This window comes from Lingula anatina, chromosome 2, assembly GCF_051362555.1.
Source record: "Lingula anatina isolate TDL-2025a chromosome 2, LinAna3.0, whole genome shotgun sequence".
NCBI classification, from domain to species: Eukaryota; Metazoa; Brachiopoda; class Lingulata; order Lingulida; family Lingulidae; genus Lingula; species Lingula anatina.
The window spans coordinates 6,880,624-6,904,570 of NC_141768.1; the positions used below are offsets into that span (position 1 = coordinate 6,880,624).

Consider the following 23,947-nt stretch of genomic DNA (forward strand, 5'->3'; position numbering starts at 1 on the left):
AAATCCAAACTGCAATTCCACACTCATCAAATTACATTCATCCATGTCTAACAATCTTCAACAAGGACAACTGATAGGATAATATTGAAAATTTTCTTATTTTAACACAAATTGCATTTGTTACAGCTGTTCATTGAAGAAAATGACTTAACTCTTAGTACGTAACACAGCTGATGAGATTCTTCTCTGATTTCAAGTTTTTACTTTTGTGAAATTTTCATTTCTCACAAATTGACATTTTCTAGGTGTGTTAAAAAATATTACAAATTAAAGAACTGACCGTTTTTTGAAGCTGTATGCACAATTCTTTTCACTTAAAAGCATCTGTCCATTGCACTAATTCTTTTAACTCCAATTCTGACCCAAAATTTATTGAGACAAGACTAATTCTCATAGCATGTGCAAATGACAGTCAGTATTTAGTGTTGTATACCAAACTCCATATACCCATACACAACTTTTTATAACTACAAATGTGTGTAAAGCATATAATATCTGTGGTAACAGGTCAAATCCAGACACCCTGAATTCTTGGAGTTTACTGGAAACTAACCACTATCATCTACTAACTAACACATCTCATCATTATTTGCAGCACTACATATTTATTCTGCATCACCTCTGTGTCCCTGGAGCATACAAAGTCACAGACTCTGAATTCAGCCCTCCAGTCTTGGGGTCTGGGGTTCTGTATCCTTGCTGCAGTCGCACAGAGTTTTTCCCTGGAATAACCCCTGCCATGTTTCCACTCTGTGGAGTTTGTATAGGAGTTAGACTGTCTGTGGCAAAATCAGTTTTGTTAAAAGCTGAGGGAGGATTGCTACCATAGATGGCAGCACTAGTGCCTTGTGGCACCATGGGTGTGCTGGTGTAATACTGTCCACTTTTATAAGGTGTAAATGGCTGAATTCCTGGGGGGACCATAGAACTGGTCTCTGACCCCAGGGGAAGTTTTACAGGTGGTGTTACACCTATTGTTGATAATGAAGATTCTGAATGAAACGGACTGTTGTGGATGATTTGATAGGCTGTGGGTCTGGTCCAATCATCTTTAAAGACTTGAACAGTTAAATCTGAGACTATGTTGGAAAGCCTGCTGGAAACATGTGCCAGTACTAACTGCTCTTGGGCATCACGTCTGATCCTTACATGGAGAGAACCAGCCTGATAAAAAAAAGGGAATTTCACTACAAATGGTTAACAAAATGGGAATTCCACTGCCCAAATGCACTGATAACAAGCAGTTCTTAGCTGGACTTGCAAATAATTTATTCTAGTTATTATTTCAGAAAACCTTTATCAAGTGGAGACTTGACCTTTATTCCATTTTCAAATATTTTGTAAAGAAAAATTACATTTACTACAAGAATTTTTGCTCTTATTTCTAAAGATCTGTTATTTACCAGTTTTCCAAATGACAAAGTCCAAAAATGTTCATTTCTGAACTCTAAAACCCCATCAAGAGTGGAGGCCTCTCTCAGGCATTTGTCCAGCTGACCAATCACATAGGTGGGGGTGGTCTGCAAACAAGTAAACAATAATATTCAAAGCAAAAACATGAAAAAGAAACCACGAGTTAAATATGATACATACGAAGACAAAATACTAAAGAATGTTCCCCATTCAATATTCCCATGTGTGTCTAGTATTCTGCTCTGTATCAGGCAGGGAGACCATTAAGGGATTATACAACAGCGCTTCCAAGTGGGGTCGGCCATATTTGATCTGTGGACCAGTTAGTCTGCTGATCATCTGTTCTGAATGCAGTCTTAGTCTCACCTGTAAAAGGATCATCCCACTGTAAACAGCCATGGGAAACATGGTGCCAAACGTCATCACTGAGATACACATAGCTGCCCAGGTGTCTGCAGCTTGGTAATTACTAAGGAGAACAAAATATAACCCTGCACATTAAGTTTATCTGGGTCCAGTTTCACCAACACTGGATAGGACCATCCTATGGATAACACTATACATTGCATAAAATTGTTGTCCTCTAGACAGATACCCTGTTAATACTATTCCCAGGATAACTGTCTTATAAAATTGCTTAGCTGACTTTGGATGTTTAACTTTTTGATTAAATAAATTACAATTCTTGAAAGTTCACAACTGAAAATTTTAGTCTTACTTAACCAGTCTTAGTCTGATTTGAACCAAACAAATCTGTAATGTGCCAATTGAATGAAATATTGTTGTGCTAATTGAATGAAATATTGTTGCTGCTTCATAAGAAGAAACATGTGGCTACAGTTTTAATTCGCCAGCTTCTCTATTAATGCAGATTTATTTTAAATTGAAGCAGACCAAAATTTTAACCAAAAACTTGAGACTTACTTTCTGTCTACAGTGTTATTGTGAAACTGACCACAGAAGATATATTACTAGTACAAGTATCTCACTTACTACATGTCTATGAGAACATAGGTGACAAAGAGAGCTGTGGCCCCAGCAAATGCTATCAGAGCGAAGGGGTTGATTCTAGGTAGCAACAGCCTGCTTAGTCCAGGGACCACCTTACAGAATCTGAAAAACGAATTGAAATGAATCATTCAACCCAGGTTCCTCTCCACATGTCGCCACTCTTGAAGAAAGCTTATTTTTCACATTTTGACCTCAATTATAAAATAAAGATGCAAAATAGGTCATTTTGTCAATTTTGATGCAATAATAAATAATGCTTATAATAGCACTGTCAGTCAACACTGAATTTTAATCATGCACAACAGGTAAAATGGTCAATAACATGAGCGGACCCAGAGATATTTTCTGACAGTATTCCAAAGTATCTATTTTGATCCATCCTCCATTTTGATGGTCTTCCAACAGAAAAAAAAATAGATACCAGGCAATATAAACTTAATAACCTGACTGTCTTCCGGAAGTCCCAGAAGATGGTCTCAATCTACCCTTTCAATAAGATTACAGTTTCAGGACCATGAGAGTTCAAATTCACATGATGTAAGTCTCAATATTTGAAAAATGATGACAGTGCATAAAATAATATTACATAAGTAACATAATGTTTAAAGACATAAAAACAATACAACTGCTTATGTGGAAAAACAGAAATGTCAGAGTCTCAGGCGGATGAGAGTTGTCACAAATGCAAGTGTTTGAGAAAAAATTATAAAGGAAAACAACAAAACTAGAAAAGCACTCCGAGAGTGCAGACCTCTGCCAAGGTAGCAATTGTTGATTATTATTGATTTTTGTCCTCTTTGGCCCACTTCTGACAGTTCCTGAAAATTTCAGCAAAATCGGTCCATAACTTTTTGAGTTATGTTGATGACAAACAGGGGTGAAAATATAACCTCCTTGGCAGAGGTAAATATAATTCCAATGAAGCTGCTATTCAAACTTTTAATCTTTCAGTTTGATATATATATATATATATATATATAAAACTTATTTGCAATATTAAACAAAATTTACCTGCATAATTATCACTGCTTCCTTATTATTAATCTAGCAGAGAGCTTAACCTATGGGAGTTTACAGGGAAATATCAACAAGTGTGCTTTATGTAATCTCAAATCACAAGTGTGCTTTATGTAGCCTATCAATTAGGCAAATTACTTTATAACTGAAATTAGCGAAGTGATACCCAAGGGAAATTTATAGACTGACCCTCTCAAAGGTCTTTCAGGCCCATAAGTCACAACTTAAGAAGAGCACAAAACAATAATGCACAAAATAGGAGACTACCACTTCTGATGCAATAATACATTATGTTTAACTGTACAGTCAACATCAAATTTTAATTTTGCACAACAGGTAACACCGATGAGAGTAAAAGCATAAGGCTTCAGGCCCATCAGAGTTCAAGTTTATACTTAAAAAGTGCCAGAATGAGAAAAATGAAATTTCACACAAAATTGCATTAAATTCAATAATAAATGATAACCCAATTGACCTGGCTTTCTAATTTGAACTGCATGCCAATCCTAAAAATCATACTCTTAAAGGGATAATAACTCTTCGTTTCGGCCAAAAAATGAATTTTCCTGGAGTAAACAACAATTTTCCCATACTTACCAATGGTTAATGAATCCATTTTTACATTCAAAGTTAGTCCCTGGTTTTTTTCTAAAAAGTTTGCTTTTTTGTTAAAATCTCTTAAGAGATTTTAACAGAGTATAGCCATCAATGGAGGTCACGTGGTCTAAAGACAAGCTCAGATATCAGAAAAAATAGCTATAACTGCCGTTTTTGTGGTAAAACAGAATATATTATATTTCTATGAGTTATTCACAATGTTTTCATTGTGAAATATAGATCTCATACGAAGAGTTATTATCCCTTTAAGTTAAATATAATAATAAATAACACAGTTTTCTTTTCATGTTTGCAGTAGCAGTGCAAAAAGATTATTGTCAATTTTGATGTAACATTACATAATAAATTATAGAATAATTATCACCAATTTTTGATTATTGACTATAAATAGCATGAACATGTAGAAAATTTGATTACCATCCGGCTTCATGTCCATGGGAGCTCCGAGTCCCACAATGAATATGCCAAAAAGATAATGAATATTTCACTAAAATGAATAACTTCCAGAAAAAGAAGCCCATTAGACTGCTTTTCCAACTTGGGCTGCATTTTAGTCCTGTGTTTCTTTTTTGAAAGTTTGACAATCATAACGAACACGGTTTTCCCATCATGGTCATCATGGCAGATGTGGATGATTGAATCTGACAAACTGCAATGATATGAGTTTATTTCCGTTTTGGACACTTGATTACACAATACATGATAACAAGTTTACCATCATTTTTACATAATCAACTAACAATGTTGTAAAGATGCAGGAAATATCAAACACACACTTTTACGTATCTTATTAGTTCAATAATGAGACTGTTAACATGCCTAAGAATTGAATCTGAGGAAATTTGAAAAAACAGTACAACTTCTAAAATAATGGCCCGATAACACTGATTTTCGAACTCAACCTGCATTTTTGTAAGATTGACCACTCCTGTGAGTATAATGACAATTGGCTAAGCTGTTTTTCTTATATTGTGTTATTAATGTTGCATATATGTTGAAAAAAGTGAAAAAACAGCATAAAAAAATTAAAAGAAAATGTAAAATAAAACATAACAAAAAATACCAATAAAGCTGCTATTCAAACTTTTAATCTAGCTGTACAATTACTAACATGATATGAATAACCCTATTGAGTTTGAGAATAATAAGGCACTGTTATTCATCTTTAGCATTAATGTAAGCGTTACACAAATTTTTTTTTGTAAACTTATTTTCCATATTAAATAACATTTACCTGCATAATAATCATCGATTCCTAATTATGTGACACAGTTAAGAAAGCTAAACCGATGGGACTTTACAATGAAATCTCAATGTGTGTTTATGTAATCTCATTTAATACCCACTTGAAAATTAATTAAGCAAATTATTTTATAACCCTGAAATAACTTGAAAATCAATTAAGCAAATTATTTTATAACCCTGAATTAACTCCCTACTATCCATATACATTTATTGCACCAAATAGCACTGTACTGCATTGCTTTCAAAACAGAAAACAATTACGATGGTTTTCCAACACAAGCTGCACTTCACTCTTTTCAGTAAGGTTGATTATCATAAGTAACATGGTTTTCCCTTAATCGCTATCCTGGCAGCAGTGTCCAAAATAGGGTTTTCTTTAACTTTCATGCAATATAACATAATACTTAACAGCATAATGACCATCAAATTTTTTATAAAAAAATAAAAGTATCATGGATATTCAGAAAATGTGATATGGAAAGGTCTCCAAGGACATGGAAGTTAGGGTCACACTTTCAAAATGCCAAAATGTTAACAAGAGATAACTGTACTGAAATGATTTTCTTTCCATTTTCAACACCTTTTTTACATAAAACCATCATCAATTAACTGTCATTTTTAAATGATCAACTAGGAAAATTGTTGACATAGGAAAAATATCAATAGAACAATTTATAATGTCCAATTAGCTCCATTTGGAGATTCTGAACATAGTGAATGATTGAATCTGACGAACTGCAATGATGAGTTCCTTTCCATTTTTGATACTTTATTACACAATGCAGGATAATAGGTTTACCGTCATTTTTATATAATCAACTAACAATATTGTTAAGAAGCAGAAAATGTTAAAACAACACTTTAACATATCCAATTAGTACCGTTATGAGACTGTTAACATGCTTAAGAATTAAATCTGAAGAAAAACCACTTATATACAAAAAGGCTAATAACTTCATCAAAACTTAACTGATCAAGCTTATTTTCAAACTTGATCTGTATACTGGTCAGATTGATCACTCCTGTGAGTTGCAAGACAAAAGGCTGATTGGTTTTCCTTAAAATGCGTTATCAGTGTTGCATGTATGCTGAATAAAGGGAAAAAAACAGCATTACTTTTGTAAAAATAGTCCAATCATGCCAATTTTCAAACTTGACCTGCGTATAATAAATATTCACCAGTTCTGTAAATTTCAATCCAAGGAAAGGAAAAACATTTTTACACTTATCATGTTATCGGTGTTATAAAAGTGCTGAAAAAATTGAAAAAAAAAAAAAAAAAAAAAAAAAAACAGGATAACTTCCATAAAAATTGCCCGATCTTGCTGATTTTCGAACTTGACCTGCGTATTATGAATATTCATCAGTTTTGTAAGTTTCAAGTCAAAAGGTAAAATGGTTTTCCACTTATCGTGTTATCAGTGCTGCATATATGCTGAAAAAAGTGAAAAAACAGCATAAATTCCCTAAAAGTGACCCGATCATGCTGATTTTCGAACTTGACCTGCGTATTATGAATATTCATCAGTTCTGTAAGTTTCATACCAAAAGAAAAAACAGTTTTCCATTTATCGTGTTATCGGTAAAAGTGCACGGCGACGGCGACGGCGACGACGGCGACGGCGACGACAGACGCAGATGATGGCTATATGTACAGACACATCTGTGTCTGTACATAAAAAATGACTTATGCTCTAATAACGTTTTCTTTTTGTAAACAGTATCAACCTCAGAGCAGTCCTGCTTGGCCTGTGCAGCACTACTACGTACATGTAATTAAAGCAACCGCAGCTGCTGCTTCATTGTCTTAAAATAAATTTGTTTGTCTATATACACTGCACTGTGGTTACTGAAGAATCTGCATGTTGGGTATGACTGGTGGTGAGAGAACAAACTCACCCTTCACTGATGTCAGCTACATGTTCCTGAAGCCAACTAGAACTGGAAGCCTCCACAACATGGTTGAATGCCTTGTTTTCAACACTGTATGTCATGAAGATGTGAACCAAGAAAGCTACCAAGGCTCCTAGTAATAGCCTGCCTCTAAAAAAATCAACAATTTAAAATATTTTCACACAAGTTATTGAAATAATCAGGTACCATAATACTTGCTCATGCTTATATATATATATATGCTTATATATATAAAGTTAACAGTGCTGAATATAAAACAAAAAACGTGCACACAATATGCTTCAGAGAGAGAGAGAGAGACAGACGGAGACAGATGGAGGGAGGCAGGTAGACAGGCTTGGGTCCTGGCATATAACTAATTATACAGTTAACCTAACCAATGCATACTTACTCATGAACATCTGGTTGCTGTATCATTCTTTCCACACTGAAACAATATGTATTGTGCAATAAATGTACCCAGATGATGAAAATGACATTCATGATTGTCAGTGTCTTGTTTCTTTACACAAATATGAAGACAACTTTAACACAAAATTATCAAACTTTTTTTAACAACCTGACACTTTTTGCTGTCAAACTGCTTATAAATAAATCATATTCACACCTTTTTTTGCAATATGTTTTGCAAAACAGTGTTACTTGTAAAAATAAGATCCTTACCTTTCTTTAATGATAAAGAAGGACCCTAGTTGTGCCAACATTGTACTTGAGAACACAGCTAACACCTCAAAACGCTCATATCTGAAACACATAATACAGTCATTCATTTTTCTTTTACTGAAATTCTGCATCCTGACATGCTCTCTCAAACGTTTTCTTCCTATATCCTCTGTGCTGTTCCTTATACTAAATTACAAATTTGATCCAAAAATCACATTTCATAAAATAACATGGGCAACTGACCTATGATCCTGGTAAATTTGGAATTCAAAGAACGCTTTACCTAGCATTAAGTACCAGCTAACATATTTTCATTATAGCTTAATTCCCTTCTACTCTACATGTTGCATCTGAGGAAAACAAAGGCACTGAGCCAGTTACAGCTTTGCTAAACAGACCCAGAGTGATAAAGACTGGTCCACAGGAGAGCATATATACATACCCAAAGGAAAAAACAGAAGATGGACCCTGTTTCTGAACCCAAAGGGTTATCAGTGCGGTCAGCAACCTAAAAATGAACAATCCCATCATAAAATTGGTTCCTAATATTGTCAACATACAACTGTATTGATACAATATACAATGCAAAACAACAACATGAAACAGTAGACTATGGCTGTGATACAACATGCTTAGTTTTTTTTGTTTCAGGATCAGGACATGTTGCACTTTAAATATCTGTATCCTTTCAGCAAAATCACTCTTCTATATCCACACTTACCTCAGCAAATCAAATATTGCCAGATATGAGTAAGCTGTCAGTGCTGAAAAAGACAGTATGAAATTGAAATATGAATTTTAGCAAGAGGCCTTTAACAGTATTTATTGTGATTTGGGAAATGTTAGAGATGAAATGTCAAAGAGAAAATTCCAATGCATTATTTTCACTGATACTTTGGGCACAATTACTAGTGCATCCTGTTTTATTCATATATTCTAGAACTCAAAGTAACATTCATTTCAGCTCTAAAGTTTTATTTATAAGTAAATGTTTTTTTCCTAATCTAAAAAGCTATTCTTACCCATGCTGTTTGTTGAGTGACACCAAAGAAGTAAAATGAAAACACAAACAATATTAACTGCTGCATAGGCAATGATCCTCCTTGCCTGAAATAAATCAAATAATTCTTTTATTATAACTGCACTGGACCCTTCAGGATTCTTCTGGTATATACCAGTTAATCTTGAAATACTTTTGTTACATCACATATACATGTGTGCATTATTATATTTGGTAAGCCAGTATTACATGTACAACCATGCTGAGATTGCCACACTTTATTTATCACTATTAAGCTATACTGTTATTAACCAACCTTGGGCTCTGCCATAAGAAAATCCATTTCCTTGGCAACCATTTTCAAAAATGAATTTCTACTGCTGTTGTGAGGTCCAAATGGATGAATAGTTCCCTAAGACATAACCAGAGGAATGATAAAAATAGTTTCTAACATTTCATCAGAATTTTGTATACTTCATCAGAATTGCTATGTAATGAATTAAACATGAATTATTTGTCTTACCAAATCATTTATGAAATATTGCATTTCAGATATATACAGACTTGAAAATAAAGATTTAAATGTCAGTTTTAAAACAAAATGATTCAAACAAAATATTGTTACACTGCTAATTATTTTGAAAACATTTTATTACACAGCTTTAACAATAACTTTCTTCTCTCCATGTACCCCCTTTTCTCTATTTTATATGAATTTTTAAAATACTGCAGTGCTGAGAACATGAACATATTAATGTGGACTTCATTTTACTTCTGGGTAGACATGGAAAGGGTTGAGTCACCTTTCCTTTTTCTTTTCAGGGGAAACTAGCTCCACTGATATGCATTGTTGCTTTCTTTTAAATTCTACAACAATTTATAGATTAGGCCACACTTTTTTATTTTTATGGATGACATCCTCTGGGTACCCCAAAATCGGTGCGAGAGGGCGAAAAAAAAAAAAAAAAAAAACAGTCCAAAAAAAAAAAAAACTGCTTAAGTAAAGGAATGCTGTCAGTACACAGCTGGAAACACAAATTTAACCACATAAACACGTATCAAACTAACAATATGTCTTTATCCATGCTCTCAAAATATTAAAGCATTGTCAATACTTCGTAGAAATGTAAAAAAAAAGTCATGAATTGATATACTTCATATTACCAAATCTATTTAAGGTTATTTCATGCATTCATTTGGTATAGCAATCAATAAAACAAATATCAATCAAACAGTGCGTCTTTATTTGTATTCTCAGAATATTAAAACATTTTGAACACTTCACAGAAATGTTTAAAAAATGATGCAAAGATATGCTTAATACTACCAAATCTATTAAAGGTCATTTCAGACGATGCCATTTTGTCAACTTCAACTCACACGAAGCAGCTAAACTGTCAGGTGGCCTGTCCGACCTTCAGCCACCAAATACCTCGACGCCCTTGTCGACCCTTTTTTCACTACAGAAAACCTGGTATTAATGTGCTGCTTTATACAGAATGTCACAGAAATGTTTCGGCCGCCTCCAGCCTTTCGCACAATTGTAAAAAGGTGATATCTCCATGCCCAATATCAATGGCATACCAATCCAAAACGATGGCGCCCGTTCTCTTGATGACTTTTATTGTTGTGTAATTTGAAAGTAATCCTAGAGATGAATTTGACAGCAAAGTGGCCGCATTTCCACGTGGCGAAAATACGCATGCGCAGAAAGCTCATTTCCTTAACAACGTTTGCGACAACCGACTTCGTTGGGGGCTGGGGGGGGGGGGGGGGGCTTTTTTTTTTTTTTTTTTTTTTTTGGAGAACGGGCGAAAATCCGTGCGCGCGCAGGATGTCATCCATAAAATTAAAAAAGTGTGGCCTTACATTCAAAGCTGAATCTAATTATAAGTCAGAGCAAATTCCTAGAGATTAAAACACCATATAGAAAGTTGACAGTTTGTACCACTCACCAGGGCAACACTACCACCCAAACCAGCAGTGTGTTTTCCATTCATAGCTGTGTCTACAAGTGAATCCAAAACACCACAAGTTAAAATAACTAAATTAAACTAAAAATAGGCAAAGGAAAGCAGCTCAATATACCACACCAAGTGTAAAAAGTAAAAATAATAGATCAGACTTAATCTAAGAAGTCCTCAAATATAAGTGCGTGATGGGTATCAAATGTAACATTTATGTTACCCCCCCTTTTTTTTTGGGGGGGGGGGATTTAAAGATAAATCTTTTCAATCTGCGGTCTTAAATATTCACAATTTTAATTCCATTCAAACTGTAACACAAACCAATAATAATAATATTCATCAAATTTGGTTTCTGAGTAGTTACAAGTTGGTTAGGAATGAGCGATGGGAGATGAATAAAATACAAGCAAAATGTTTGGGTGAGTAAACTACTGTCTTCCATAATCTTATATTTTGTACTAAGAAAATTGTTAAAAATTCACAGTAAAGTATATTAACTGATTAAATACATGTGCAACCACACTTGTAATACAAATGTCTATGCTGAAAGCATGGGATGACCATTGCTCCCTTAATAAGCTCATTTAAGAATCTATTTCCTTTAACAAATGAATTGGACAACTTCAGACTAATGCAAAGGCTAAACTGAAGTAATGGAAAATTTGTTTAAAAAAGTTTATATAAATTTTTTCAGTCACAAAAAGTTACCCCTGATCGAAACCTACTAACCTACCAGGTAAAACAAACCCAGAATTAGTAGTCGTAATCACAGGTAATGGGCTGATTGCATTAAAAAAAATTTGGAGGTATAAATGATTGGTTTAGGGGCGTGGAAAATGTAACAATGGCATGAGTGATTTTAAAAATCTTAAAATTTTTTTTTGTTCTTATGATGCTCAGCAGGCCGCCTGAGAACAGTAATTAATTCACCATGGACAGCAAATTGGTACTGAAGCAGCAGCTCCCCCCCCCCAAAAAAAAAGTTACAATTCTTATTTTAAACTTTTTTTCTAAATTCAGTTATGTAATGTAAATATCAAGTCCATTCAAATTAATGAGGGCTGGAGGCAATATAAGGGTGAACATCGAATATAGTTAATAATATTCAAAACTAATTTATTTGAAAAGCAGGGCCACTGATCAAAGAACGTCACCACAATGACAACTGAATATTAAAAACCATAGCCTAGGAAATCTAAGACTTGCATTTGGAAGTATTATTGAGTTAAATAACGTAGTGCATTGTTTGGCTAGTTTCCTGCGGTACGTTTAAAGCAATAAAATGGCATCGTACCGATTTTAGTAGACAACCTGACTGTAATTGAAAACACAGATACCGTCTACAAATAATACAAAGCCATCACTAAAATTTCCATACGGATATTTCTAAACAAAAAACCAAGATCCGTTACAATTGAATTAGAAATATAGGTCGATCTATTACCTACCCTTATTTACAATACCTGCTGTTTGAAATGTTTTAAGAGTACATATTTTAAATCCTTCTACAGTATGATGAGACGTGGACCCGAATAAAAAATACCGGAAGAATAGACCTACTTATTGAAAGCGAGGCCTTATCAAGACAATCCCCAGTCCATTTGCCAAACCGATTTTCGATGGGTTAATGATTCCGATATCCACTTTATAAAGCGACTTAATAAAGCATATGGTATTAGAATAACATAATGCAAAATATGTTATCAAAACCTATAACGTATTTTTAAACGAATTCAATATTTATTAAAACCTTAGGCCAAACTACCTGCCAATATACGTAGGCTACGGCTACAGTTTAACGTTATGTTAGGCAGACTGTCGAATTAAACCTGGCACAGATGAAATTTTTTGATTTTCTAAATAATAGTATAGATATGAACATGTAGCCAGCGTAGCTGTATATGACCGATTTCGACTAACCTTTTGCAGGGAACTGAACAGATCGTTTCAGCTGCCGTCTTACGCGGTTTTTTAATTAGTGGACTGAACGTCTATCTTCAGTTGAGAATCAATGGGCATGGGCAACTTTTCACTGACTTTTCAGCTGACTTTTGACCAACTAGCCTACACTTGTTATGAAGATCCTATGCCCATTAGGCCCTACATATAAAATCCCTTTTCTTGCTTTTGTAACTTAAATTTTATTATTACTATTTTTTTCATAATAAGTACGCTCTGTTTGTTATTCACAAAGAAAATGATTTTGGACAAAGGGAGAAAAGTGTGCAATTTATACTAGTTATACAAAATCTAGATGAAGCGTACTTTTTCTCTTCAATACAAAATCATTTGCCGTATGCCGTTTGGGGGCCGTAGCGATAGTCCGAAGGTTCAATAGTCCGAAGGTTCATTGGTCCGAATGTTCACTATAGAACCTTCGGACCAATGAACCCTTGATTAAAAAAGTCGATGAAAATGTTAGGCCTACCACTTTTCGGACCAATGAACCTTCGGACCAATGAACCTTCGGACTATCGAGACGCCCCCTGCCGTTTGTACAGTATTTCAAAGAAACAACATTTCGTCGCACCAGTTTCTAAAAGTTTGGTATATTCTCTAAAAAGATGTATTTACTAAACATTTTTAATAATCAAATCTTGATATCAGCAATAAAGCACCACAAAATCATTAATTTGTTTGCAAAAGCTTTAAGGCGATGTTAAGATGTTATTTAACAGTGTAGTAGTTTTTCCTGTCTTGAGTTCAGATCGTGATTTTGACAGATTGATTTTCGACAGATATTCACAGATATGTCTCTAGATAAATAGACAGTCATTTTGGTCTGATGTCAACAAATTTTGTAATTTTGACATAAACTGGATCCAAACAGGCGCAAGTAAGATATGGAGATAAGGAGCTATGGACTAGCACTGCCTTTATTAGGGACAATAAGCAGAGGAAGGTGCACACCGACCTATTAATTTTGTAATTGAAAATAGTAATGACGAAGGCCACAAATCCATATAGTCGGGAGGAGGGCGTCTCGATAGTCCGAAGGTTCATTGGTCCGAAGGTTCATTGGTCCGAAAAGTGGTAACATTTTCATCGATTTTTTAATCATGGGTTCATTGGTCTGAAGTTTCTATAGTGAACATTCGGACCAATGAACCTTCGGACTATTGAACCTTCGGACTATCGCTACGGCCCCGTCGGGAGCTCTATTTCACCTCAATAGTATGGCGATTTATTTTTATTTTATCAACTTGACGCTTAGGCCCAATTTACGTTAGCACCCACTTACAAATTATCAAGTTTATAGGCCTTTGTTAATATAAAGGAAGCAGTACTTCGGCTATCTTTATATACAGGCAGTGTTAATGTATGTTTATATTCTGTTTGTGTCTGTCCCTGTCGTCATGCTTGTTCACCCCCAAACCGTATCATTTACTTAAAATCTTATTTGGCAAGAAGGCAGATTGAGTCAAATATTTTTCAAAACCTGCCCATGAAGATGACGAAAATGTGGTTATTCAATACCATAGTTACAATATCAACCATGGCTGATTACAGATTTTAGAGGTGAATTGTAGAAAGGCAAAACGTTCAGCCAGCGATAATATATCTTGATCTTTTTTCTTTTTCACGGACAGGTTACAGGCCTGGGGTCGTATCCTGGAAAGGATGTAACTTACAAATTCTTGTAACTTTTTAAGAGTAACAAATATTTTGAAGAAAATTGTGTGTCCAAAATTACAAACGCGCGTAAATTGCTACAAACTGTTGTAAGTTACAAACATTCGATCAGGCGCGTCTTATAATGAGTACCAACATAACACCAAGTTTTGCTGTCTAGAGATCAGTGTAGTGTCCTCTTAAGTACCGACTACTAACCCCTACATTTATTTGTATCTTTTTATACCTTCACGTATACAATAGCATTGGCTTTCCAGCCAGGTGGGTTGCCAGAGTGGTCACTTTAATTCAATTACACATATGATAGAGAAGACTTCCAGACTAAGTACTAAATGACTTTTACTAGCAGACAATAGGTTGTAATTAACTAATTGTAACTCTCTTAGCTCCTTTGTTCTCAGCATGCCACATGATTTGAACTTTACTTGTTCCAATCACTTTGGTAATACCCCTAGTAATATCTATCATCTCCAGTTTATGCAGCAAAGGCTCAAAACTATTGTTTTACCATTTTGCATTTGGCTGGAGTTAAACACCCAATGTTAACCTCATTTTTATTAATCCCTCAATAAGCCAAGATATACACAGATATACAAGCCCTATACATACACATGTGCCAGTGTTCGTTCAATACATGTACGCCTACATTTTTTACAGAACATTTTTCAGACGTCATGATATCAAAATATACCTGTACAAAAAATGAAGTGTTAAACAGAGTGGTGAACTATCTGAAATGGTCCCCTGAAAGAAAAAATGGAGAAGGATGAAAATAACAAGAAACTAACTGAACTACTGTTTTAACCTTCTGGTGAATATTGTTATGTTATTACAGCTCACACTTGAAAATTGGCCTCATCTGAAACCACTTTCTGTAAAAGCCATATGCTCTTATTATTTTTTTTACCAAGCATTTAACTGTATAAATCCATGATAATTAACACAATGGAACCAGTTTTACATAATATTGTGTATCTTACAGGAGCATTTCAAAGAAACAGCCCAAGTTGAAATATGGTCTGTATTGCACCAATTTTACCAAAGTTATCCTGTTGTCATACATATACAATGTATGTTTCTGCAATTTGAATTTGTGTGCATAATATGAGATCACATGAGAAGCAGAATTATCAAAGCGATAGATTTTTATACTTTAAAAATTATGTCCCTTATTTCTGACAACCATAACATGGCACAAACTTTAGGAAAAGATGTAAAAATTATCGAAAATGAAATTCACTTTACATCACTAGCTCTGGCCAAACTTTTTCACCAATCTACACTTGCAACAAAACTTTCCAATGAAATTCACAAATTTCAACTAGGATTTAATGATCTCTTGTTAGGCAAACTGTCACCTCTTCTTGTTCCCCCTCATGATCTGAACAACATTCTCAACAACAATCAAAACAAGTTATCAAACACCACCTTAAAATTGCATATCCAAATATACAGCATGTCTATTCTACATCACACCCAACAGTTAGCAAACACAGAAACAAGATTTTGATCACCCTGCCAATTCCACTGACTCCCTTTGTCCAACCATTTACTGTTTATTCTGCAAAATCATTTCCAGTCCCCGTCATCAACAGCACAACTCAAAGTACACATTTTTAAAATTGACATACCACAATACTTTGCTACAAACAAGCCAGATCAAACTTTTTACATAGACAGTTTAGACCTGCAATCATGCATGCACCAATGCTCTCACTTTTGCCATCTTCCATACCTAAACATTTTTCTTGCCTATTGAATAACTTGCTGCCATGATTTCATGAGAATAGATCTTTGAAAAGTGATGGTTTCCCACTGCTGACCGTGGCACAGACAGCGGACACTAGCACGTTTCACCATACAGGGTTTGTTCCAAGGAACTGACAATTACTATACATATTATGAATTTATTAAAAAGACTTATGTATGTACATGTAATGAGCCTAATGAGTACAGGCTAAAGCATATTGGACTTGAAAACACAAGGACATATATAATATATGAACTAATAGAATTTCCTCAATATTATATTGACATGTACAAGCTTTTTATACACATTGATATATATACATATGATATACTGTACAATTTAATTTCACTTAAGGATCCGTGATAGATTTTTATACTTAAATTGGAGGACCAATTAAAAAGAGGTGGAGGGTCATATCATAGTGATAGATTTTTACTTTTTCAAATATAATTAAATCTTGTGCAATAGATAGAGAACTAGTGCAATTCACATTTACATAGATGAAACATAGATGTAGACAGTACGGGGACGGTAGACAGGAAAGGGGATGTACAGTAGATTGGATAGAATAGAATAGATAAGACGCTTCCTGTCAGGAAGTATGGGGACCCTGGGGGGACCCCTACTTCTGGATGGGTGTGTTCTTAACTTAGATACTAACCAACAGAGTTTAAGTTAGCGGTAGTTGACAGTGATTTGTAAGGTGGCAAGAGAGAGATATAGCAGTAGAGACATACATATAGAGATAGCAGAGAGAGAGAGAGAGAGACAGCAACCACTGAGAAGTACAATAAAAGGAGAATAAAGAAGTCAACTTTAAGACAGTCTTGTTTCAGATCAAGGAGGCACATACTTTACAATACTTTAAAATCTAAAATAGTCTTGTGTTAGAATCCTCCCCAGAAGTCAATGCGACAGTTTCCTTCAAGAAGTCGGGACACAGTATTCGATTGTTTCATATAATTCGGGTGTTTGTGTGAATAGAATATTTTTCTACATTTTCTCATTGACCCATGTTTGCAAAAGTGGCCCATTATTTTAAAGGGCCATTGGCAATTCTAAATTCTCCCATTTCATAAGCAAAATCCCTTTTTTTTACTGGATCATGTAAATTATCTTTATATTCTCTGTAGGGATGTTTTTTTTTTTAATATAAAACTTGTTCTCTTTTCTACATAGATTCAAGTACAGAAGTAAGCTTTAAAGAGTTTATATGGGAACAGCATTAGGAAAGATGGACATGGAATCCTAATAATGTCCTAGGACTTCCATTCCTAGCAACGTATTGTAAAGTATGTGCCTCCTTGATCTGAAACATTACGCAACATTTTCGGTAATCTAGAAAACCACATTAGTTATTCATTCAAGTGTGTGTTGACCAAATCATTAAGAAAGACCATTTCCTTTTCGGCAAAATTAAATTTTTAATGATTTTCATTTATTCAGCCCTTTAGACAAGTACCTGCTTTAGGCACTAATTAGAAAATCATTTAGCTGATAAATGAACCTTGACCACCAATCAACCATGACGCTAATGAGAGGACGGCACAGAAATAACCCTTTAAGTGACCTAACCCAGTCTTCCCCTCCCAGTGTCCAGGGCTCGGATGAGTCCGGCCTGGGGTTCCAACCTCGGTACATTTGTCACGTTAATAGCTTGGCGTGACAATGGTAGAAGATAAGTTCTTTTAAATTACTAACTTAAGGATATATAAAGCAGGGATTTTCCCTTAGCCAGTACTCATTTATTCATTCTATATTATTGTATTTAAGCTCTCTGATTTAGCAGCACTATTGTAGTACCACTGGTTACTGAACTTTATAGCCAAGACAAGACTGATGTAGGAATAAAAGTGTATTTACTCAAGTGATCGTTTTGTTACTGAAGAAGACCGCGCCAACTCAACACTGTGCAGCCGGGCTTGATAATCTTGCGTTCCGTTGTGCATTGTAAGGTGTAAACTTTACAGTATGCCCTAGGACTTGCATTCCCAGAATTGTCCAGTCAGACTTATGTTATAAGGACTACCATTCCTTTGATACCAGCACTTCAGCTGACATATACAGAAGCATCTTAGCACATATCCGTGAAAAAGAATACAAATTAAATATTGACGATAACAACCCCCGTCAAACAAATACGTAAGGAGAGGAATGTGATTTGTCACGTGCAAAACACTCCAGGACCACATGATGGGGATGAGACAGATGTTAAATCTGAGCTTACTTTTGTCATCAAATCCTATCTGGCTGACAATCCTGATATTGCATGTGGTAGTAGGCCAAGTTTCAAGGTTAAATTCTGTGGTGATGGAACCACTATATCTAGAAAATCTAATATGTGTGTCATGAGCTTTTCTGTATTTTCACCCCAACACCCTACTATCAGTCCTAGTCCCCATCATGCGGTTGCAGTGGTTAAAAGTACAGAGAGTTATGAAGTGTACAAGAAACCTGCCATTGGATCATAGGGGGAATCCCTACATGTCCAAACCAATCAAATTTTATGTAACATTTCTACCTCCACCCTTTTTGGAGAACTGAAATCTGGTGGCAACTATGTCTTGCTGCCACTTGTCTACACCAAGTTTTGCTTGTGTTTAGTCGCAAGAAAGCATATGTAAAATTGCACTTATATTTCCCCAGTTGATTAAAGCAAATAATATCCTTTGTAAAGACAGTACTTGGTTTATGTTTGTGTAACATTAAAGCAATATGCATTGCCACTTTACTTTTGATTTTTGATTAATGGTGCGATTAAATACAGGGACAAATCTCTATGGTGGGAATGAGGATAAGTTATTCCGCATATTATTAAGCATTATTTTCCAAACACATTTGAAGAGGGACTGTAAATTAAGTAGGCAGCGGTCCTTTTAGGCTGCCTGGGAGAAGGAACATCCCTGGTGCATGGAGCACTCAGCATGACTACACTGCCCAACAGGGGGCTTATAAGAAATATTCCAAGTTAAAGCTAAGGCATGCAAAGAAAAACTAAAAGAATTAGATGCTCCAACCATTCAAAAAATTCAAAGATAGACTGACAGTCCATATCACAACAAAACAGATTAGAAAGTCCATATATATGAAGGCCAGTAAAAGGAGACAACAGTGCCAGCCAGTGTCTGCCTAGCAGCAGAAATACCTTTTTGTAAAATACCACTTTGGGAACAGCCTCCAGGTCTGCCATCACTGGGAGAAGCAGTGTTTTGGGCAATGGCACCTGGACCCAGCACCCCCTATGTCACGCACCCAACCCCAGCATCCAGCCTGGTTCCAAGCACTCCGGGGAACCCTCGGCCGTCAACTTGCAACCCAGCAGCAACAGTAGCTACCTCCGCGATGACACCCGGACCCAGCAGACTCTACTTCACCCACCCAGCCACAGGATCCAACCTAGTCCCAAGCACTCTGGGGAACCCACAGCTGTCAGTCCCCAGCACAGCAGCAACAGTAACCACCCCCGCGCAGCCTCGCCCGTTGACAAGCCCCATGTTTAACAAAACAGATTAGAAAGTCCATATATATGAAGGCCAGTAAAAGGAGACGACAGTGCCAGCCAGTGTCTCCCCAGCAGCAGAAATACCTTTTTGTAAAATACCACTTTGGGTATTTTATAACTGTTAAGAATATCCAAGAATAATTAAAATAATATTCAAAGAAAACTTAAATAAAGATTATTGCCTGTTCATAATCGGATTTATCAAGATAAGGGGTCACTGCTGAGTCGCTTCCTGCAGCTACCGTTGTAAACAATATTACATCATAAGTCATAGCAATGTAACAAATCGCGTCGCGAGTTTAATACCACGTGACCAAAGAGAGCGAGGTTTAATTGAGGCGATACCCTGGATATCACTTGCTAGCCTGCCACAAAGCTGACTAGACGCATACAACCAACAATTGCCAATTTGACCAGTGTACCAGAACACCAAGTAAGGGTAAGAGACAAATCCTTGATTTATTTTTGGGCCGCTAAAATCCCCTCGGCACTTTCTGCAGACTAGATTAGCTATTACACTATACGCGTAGTAGAAAACAGCGTGCTGTATATGCCGCGTTTTCAAAACTTTATCCAGCGAGGTACGCACAAGGGAATTTTTCCCGCAGTATTTCCTACGTCACCTCCTTTTGTGACAGGGATCCCTTTTAAAGTTGTGCCGACAGGACTTTATGGCCTTTTGACGTAAACATCAGTCAGGTTGGTTATTTTCGCTTAGCTAAAGGAGGTTCATATACTCGGCTTCATAATTTAGTCATCCAATATGGCAAACGTTCCTCAATAATCAAGCTTAGTTCAATTTTGACGCCGATACATCTCTTAGTTCCAACACACCGACACTAAGTTAGGTTATTGCTGTTTAATACTTGCACACTCGAGATACGGAAACCAGTACCCATTGTATTCACCACATACGCTGCTTTGAAACTCGCATATCTTATGCATAACACGAAGCAAACATGGCGCCAGCGTTCTACGCTTACGTAACAGATAATTAACAACACATGGCGGATGGTCACTTAGCGGCTTGGAGGCATCAAGGTCTCTAAGATCACAGTCTTTATGGTCAAACATAGTTAGTCTTTATGGCCTAAGGTTTATTTTGCCAGGAAATTAGCTGCATGCTTAGCCTTTCTTAACTCATATCAACAGACACCTGTTATCTTACAACCATGCCAGCACTTATAGGCGCCCAAGCGTGCATGCACGATGCATGCACACACACACAAGCACAAAAAAAAAAAAAATGCTGTGATATTGCTGTTCTCTAGATAATTAGTCATATAGATATTGCATGCCTATATCCTAGTCTATTTCTTTCAGACACCTTAGTGTACTCCTTAGCCTCTTTCAACATGAGAATTGTCATAGCTGGGCATAGTCTTATCAAAAGTTTAGAACACGATTCCCCGCCCAACCTCAACCTGGACCCTTCACAGTACCATGTCATCTTTTATGAAAAGAGAGGGACTCGCATCGAACACTTTCTTCAGAGTGAGGACTTTTTCCACACCCTAAGGATGACTGATGTGCTTCTGTTCCAAGTCAGAGGAAACGACGTGAGGGGATCACCATTTGACCCACCAAAGATGATGGACAAGATCGCAACACTGAACCTTAGGATTCTGGAGCGCTTTCCCTACATCACAATCTTCTGGGGCCAACTGCTATACAGATCCTCCCCCAGCTGAGGGTACTTGCCGACTAGAGAGGACCAAGACAGATATAATCTTACAGTAGCAAACGAAGTTGGTACTTAACAATTGGCGAGCTCGCCAGGACATTTTTTAGAGGTCTACAGAGATGAACCCGAATTCTCTTCAGCAACTGTTTGACAAAAACAATGCTACAAGCGCACCAGGAAGATGGACAGTAGAGAAACTTAATGCAGGAAAAATGGAGAACAGAAGATGCTTGAAATGCACGGATGTAATGCAGGAAAATGGAAGTGACCCCACCAGAAAAAACTGGACGTACTGTGCAGGGTTAAGTAAGTTTCCCATAGAGTCACCCATCAAGTGCAGGAAATCACAAAATATGGGCAAAACAACATCCTTTTCCCAAGCTTCAGGCGAGCACCTTGCAGGTATTACCAACGGACTACACCAAGGTTGCTTATAGAAACCATCCCATTGTTGGAGCAATGGCTCCCACACCTACTGTTTATCCTTGGATGCAACCCAATATTATGTTTGTGAGGTCAGCTTCCTCCTGACCATATTGTTTAAACTCACAGGCATAATGGCCAAACCTTTACCCTACCAGAGGTTGGTGACCCAGTGCTCTATCCCATCTGACTGGAACTGGAACGTGCAAGTACAGAATGTCCTTAAATAGCATTCCTTACAATGGCTGACCTAACTCCAATATACAGACACCTCCCCTTGTCACCACTAGCGTACAACACCATCCAGGATGTGCTGGTCACCATAACTTCAAAATCCATGGCTATACTTTAAAGGAACGGTTTGGAACCACTACTACCAGAATGAACTATGCCACACTGGACGTGTTCATGCATATCTAAATGTACTTGAAATAACGGTATATACTTAGGACTGAACAATATACTGCAATGGACAAGCTTGCATATTCTGAACTCTTGCATATTCATAGAACACAATTATATGGATCCATTTTATATTCCACTAAAACAGAGGACCAGCAATTCATGAGAGCAGTGACTTCAGTATTGAAGTTAACACTTAGAAATTTGTAAGCTGCTCTTCAGAGAGAAAAAAAAAAGTATATTCCAAGAACTTGACTCATTTCATCAATATTTTACAAAGCTAAATGAGGCTATGGAGTTAGTCTTGCTATACTACTCCTTATGGTAGCCCTGACTGCGAGTACGGGAGATATTACTCCACTGAAAGATGGACTTACGATATGCAGTTGGGAACCCATGAGAAAACAGCTGTGCTCCCAACAGACTTGTGTCTTAGTGATGGAGAAAAGTCTGACGAAGGCATGCCAGGGCCCAGTGGCATAAATATGCCAACTGTATCTGAGTGTCAGAAAGAAATAGAAACTAGAGTAGAGACGATGAACAAAACAGTGGGGGAGACAGCATTAAGAAATATCAGAAAGGCACAACAGGAACAAAAATAGCAATATGATGCTTGCCATTTGACAGGTAACTTATAAAACATTTGTTTCACATGGTAAGACCATTATATGTACACTGTTTGACTGATGTTATTTTATATTGCTGTTGTTGCAGTGTGTACATATGTGTATTTCAAAATCGGGAGCATACATCCTCCAAATTGAAGGGGGCTTAAAAGTGCACCATGGTCGTGGGCCTGGGAACTGGATTGATGGCCACCAGCGGAATAATAGGTAAACACCTCAACCTCCTTGCTACACCATTGGATTCTCATATCCTCCAAACTGTAGGGGCCAAAATTGTACCTGAAGAGATTGTTAATATTCGTCAACTTCTAAACAAAGAGCAAAAGCAAAACTTAGCATAACTGAGCTTATTTTGAACAATAAAAAGATTCCACTACTTCAGATCCTGATAAAACAAAACTAAGGGTCCTGACCGCTGAAGTTTCTCCTCTCAATAAACAAGCCACACAGAGAGAGTGCTAGCGAGAAAGTATAAAACCCAATGAAAAAAATGTTTGTAGAAATGTTGAACAATAGGGGTGCACGCACAATATAAGTGAAGGCTCAAAAATGGGTGACTCCAGTTAATGCCCAATATAAAAACATAATTATTAAACCTAGCAAATAATTTTACTTTTCAAATAAACTGAATTTATAAATTAAGGCTGGTGAAGCTTTGGCTCTACCCTAGTGTATTATATTTTAGATTGTTGCATGCCTCCTATTCTCACCACTATGACCATCATGATAGCTGGCCATAGCCTAATTAAGAGATTAGAACATTAGTCCCCCCACAACCTCAACCTTGACCAAGCCACATTTAACATCCATTTTTATGGCAAAAGTGGGGCCCAGCTGGACCACTTTCTGTCCAGCAGTGACTTTCTGGAAAAAACAAAACACTCGGACCTCATCCTTCTCCAAGTGGGTGGCAACAATGTAAGAGGCTCCCCATTTGATGTACAGAAGATATTGGACAAGGCAACCCTTCTGATCCTGATAATACAGGAAATCAACTCCAAAGCTATGATTTTCTGAGGACAGCTTCTCTTTAGATTGGCACCAAGCTGTGGATACCTCCCAACAAAGACAGACCAGGA

At 36.4% G+C, this 23,947-nt stretch overlaps 1 protein-coding gene across 4 annotated transcripts; it reads right to left on the bottom strand.

Moving 5' to 3' along the window:
• Nucleotides 1-79: 79 nt before the first annotated feature.
• On the bottom strand, nucleotides 80-12,567 carry LOC106165189 (zinc transporter 6-A-like). Of its 4 annotated transcripts, none has more exons than XM_013543300.2 (13): nucleotides 12,297-12,567; nucleotides 10,837-10,889; nucleotides 9,198-9,293; nucleotides 8,904-8,988; nucleotides 8,603-8,645; nucleotides 8,324-8,389; nucleotides 7,882-7,962; nucleotides 7,610-7,645; nucleotides 7,204-7,347; nucleotides 2,407-2,526; nucleotides 1,780-1,882; nucleotides 1,404-1,520; nucleotides 80-1,164 (listed from the first exon to the last, which is right to left on the bottom strand). In XM_013543300.2, the coding sequence occupies exons 2-13, from the start codon at nucleotides 10,879-10,881 to the stop codon at nucleotides 616-618; spliced, it is 1,485 nt and encodes a 494-aa protein (XP_013398754.1). In that variant the 5' UTR covers nucleotides 10,882-10,889; nucleotides 12,297-12,567; the 3' UTR covers nucleotides 80-615. The 4 variants fall into 4 exon arrangements, with proteins under 4 accessions (XP_013398754.1, XP_013398761.1, XP_013398769.1 ...); XM_013543307.2 differs by having other exon boundaries at nucleotides 12,312-12,429; XM_013543315.2 differs by lacking the exon at nucleotides 10,837-10,889 and having other exon boundaries at nucleotides 12,297-12,423.
• Nucleotides 12,568-23,947: the final 11,380 nt, after the last annotated feature.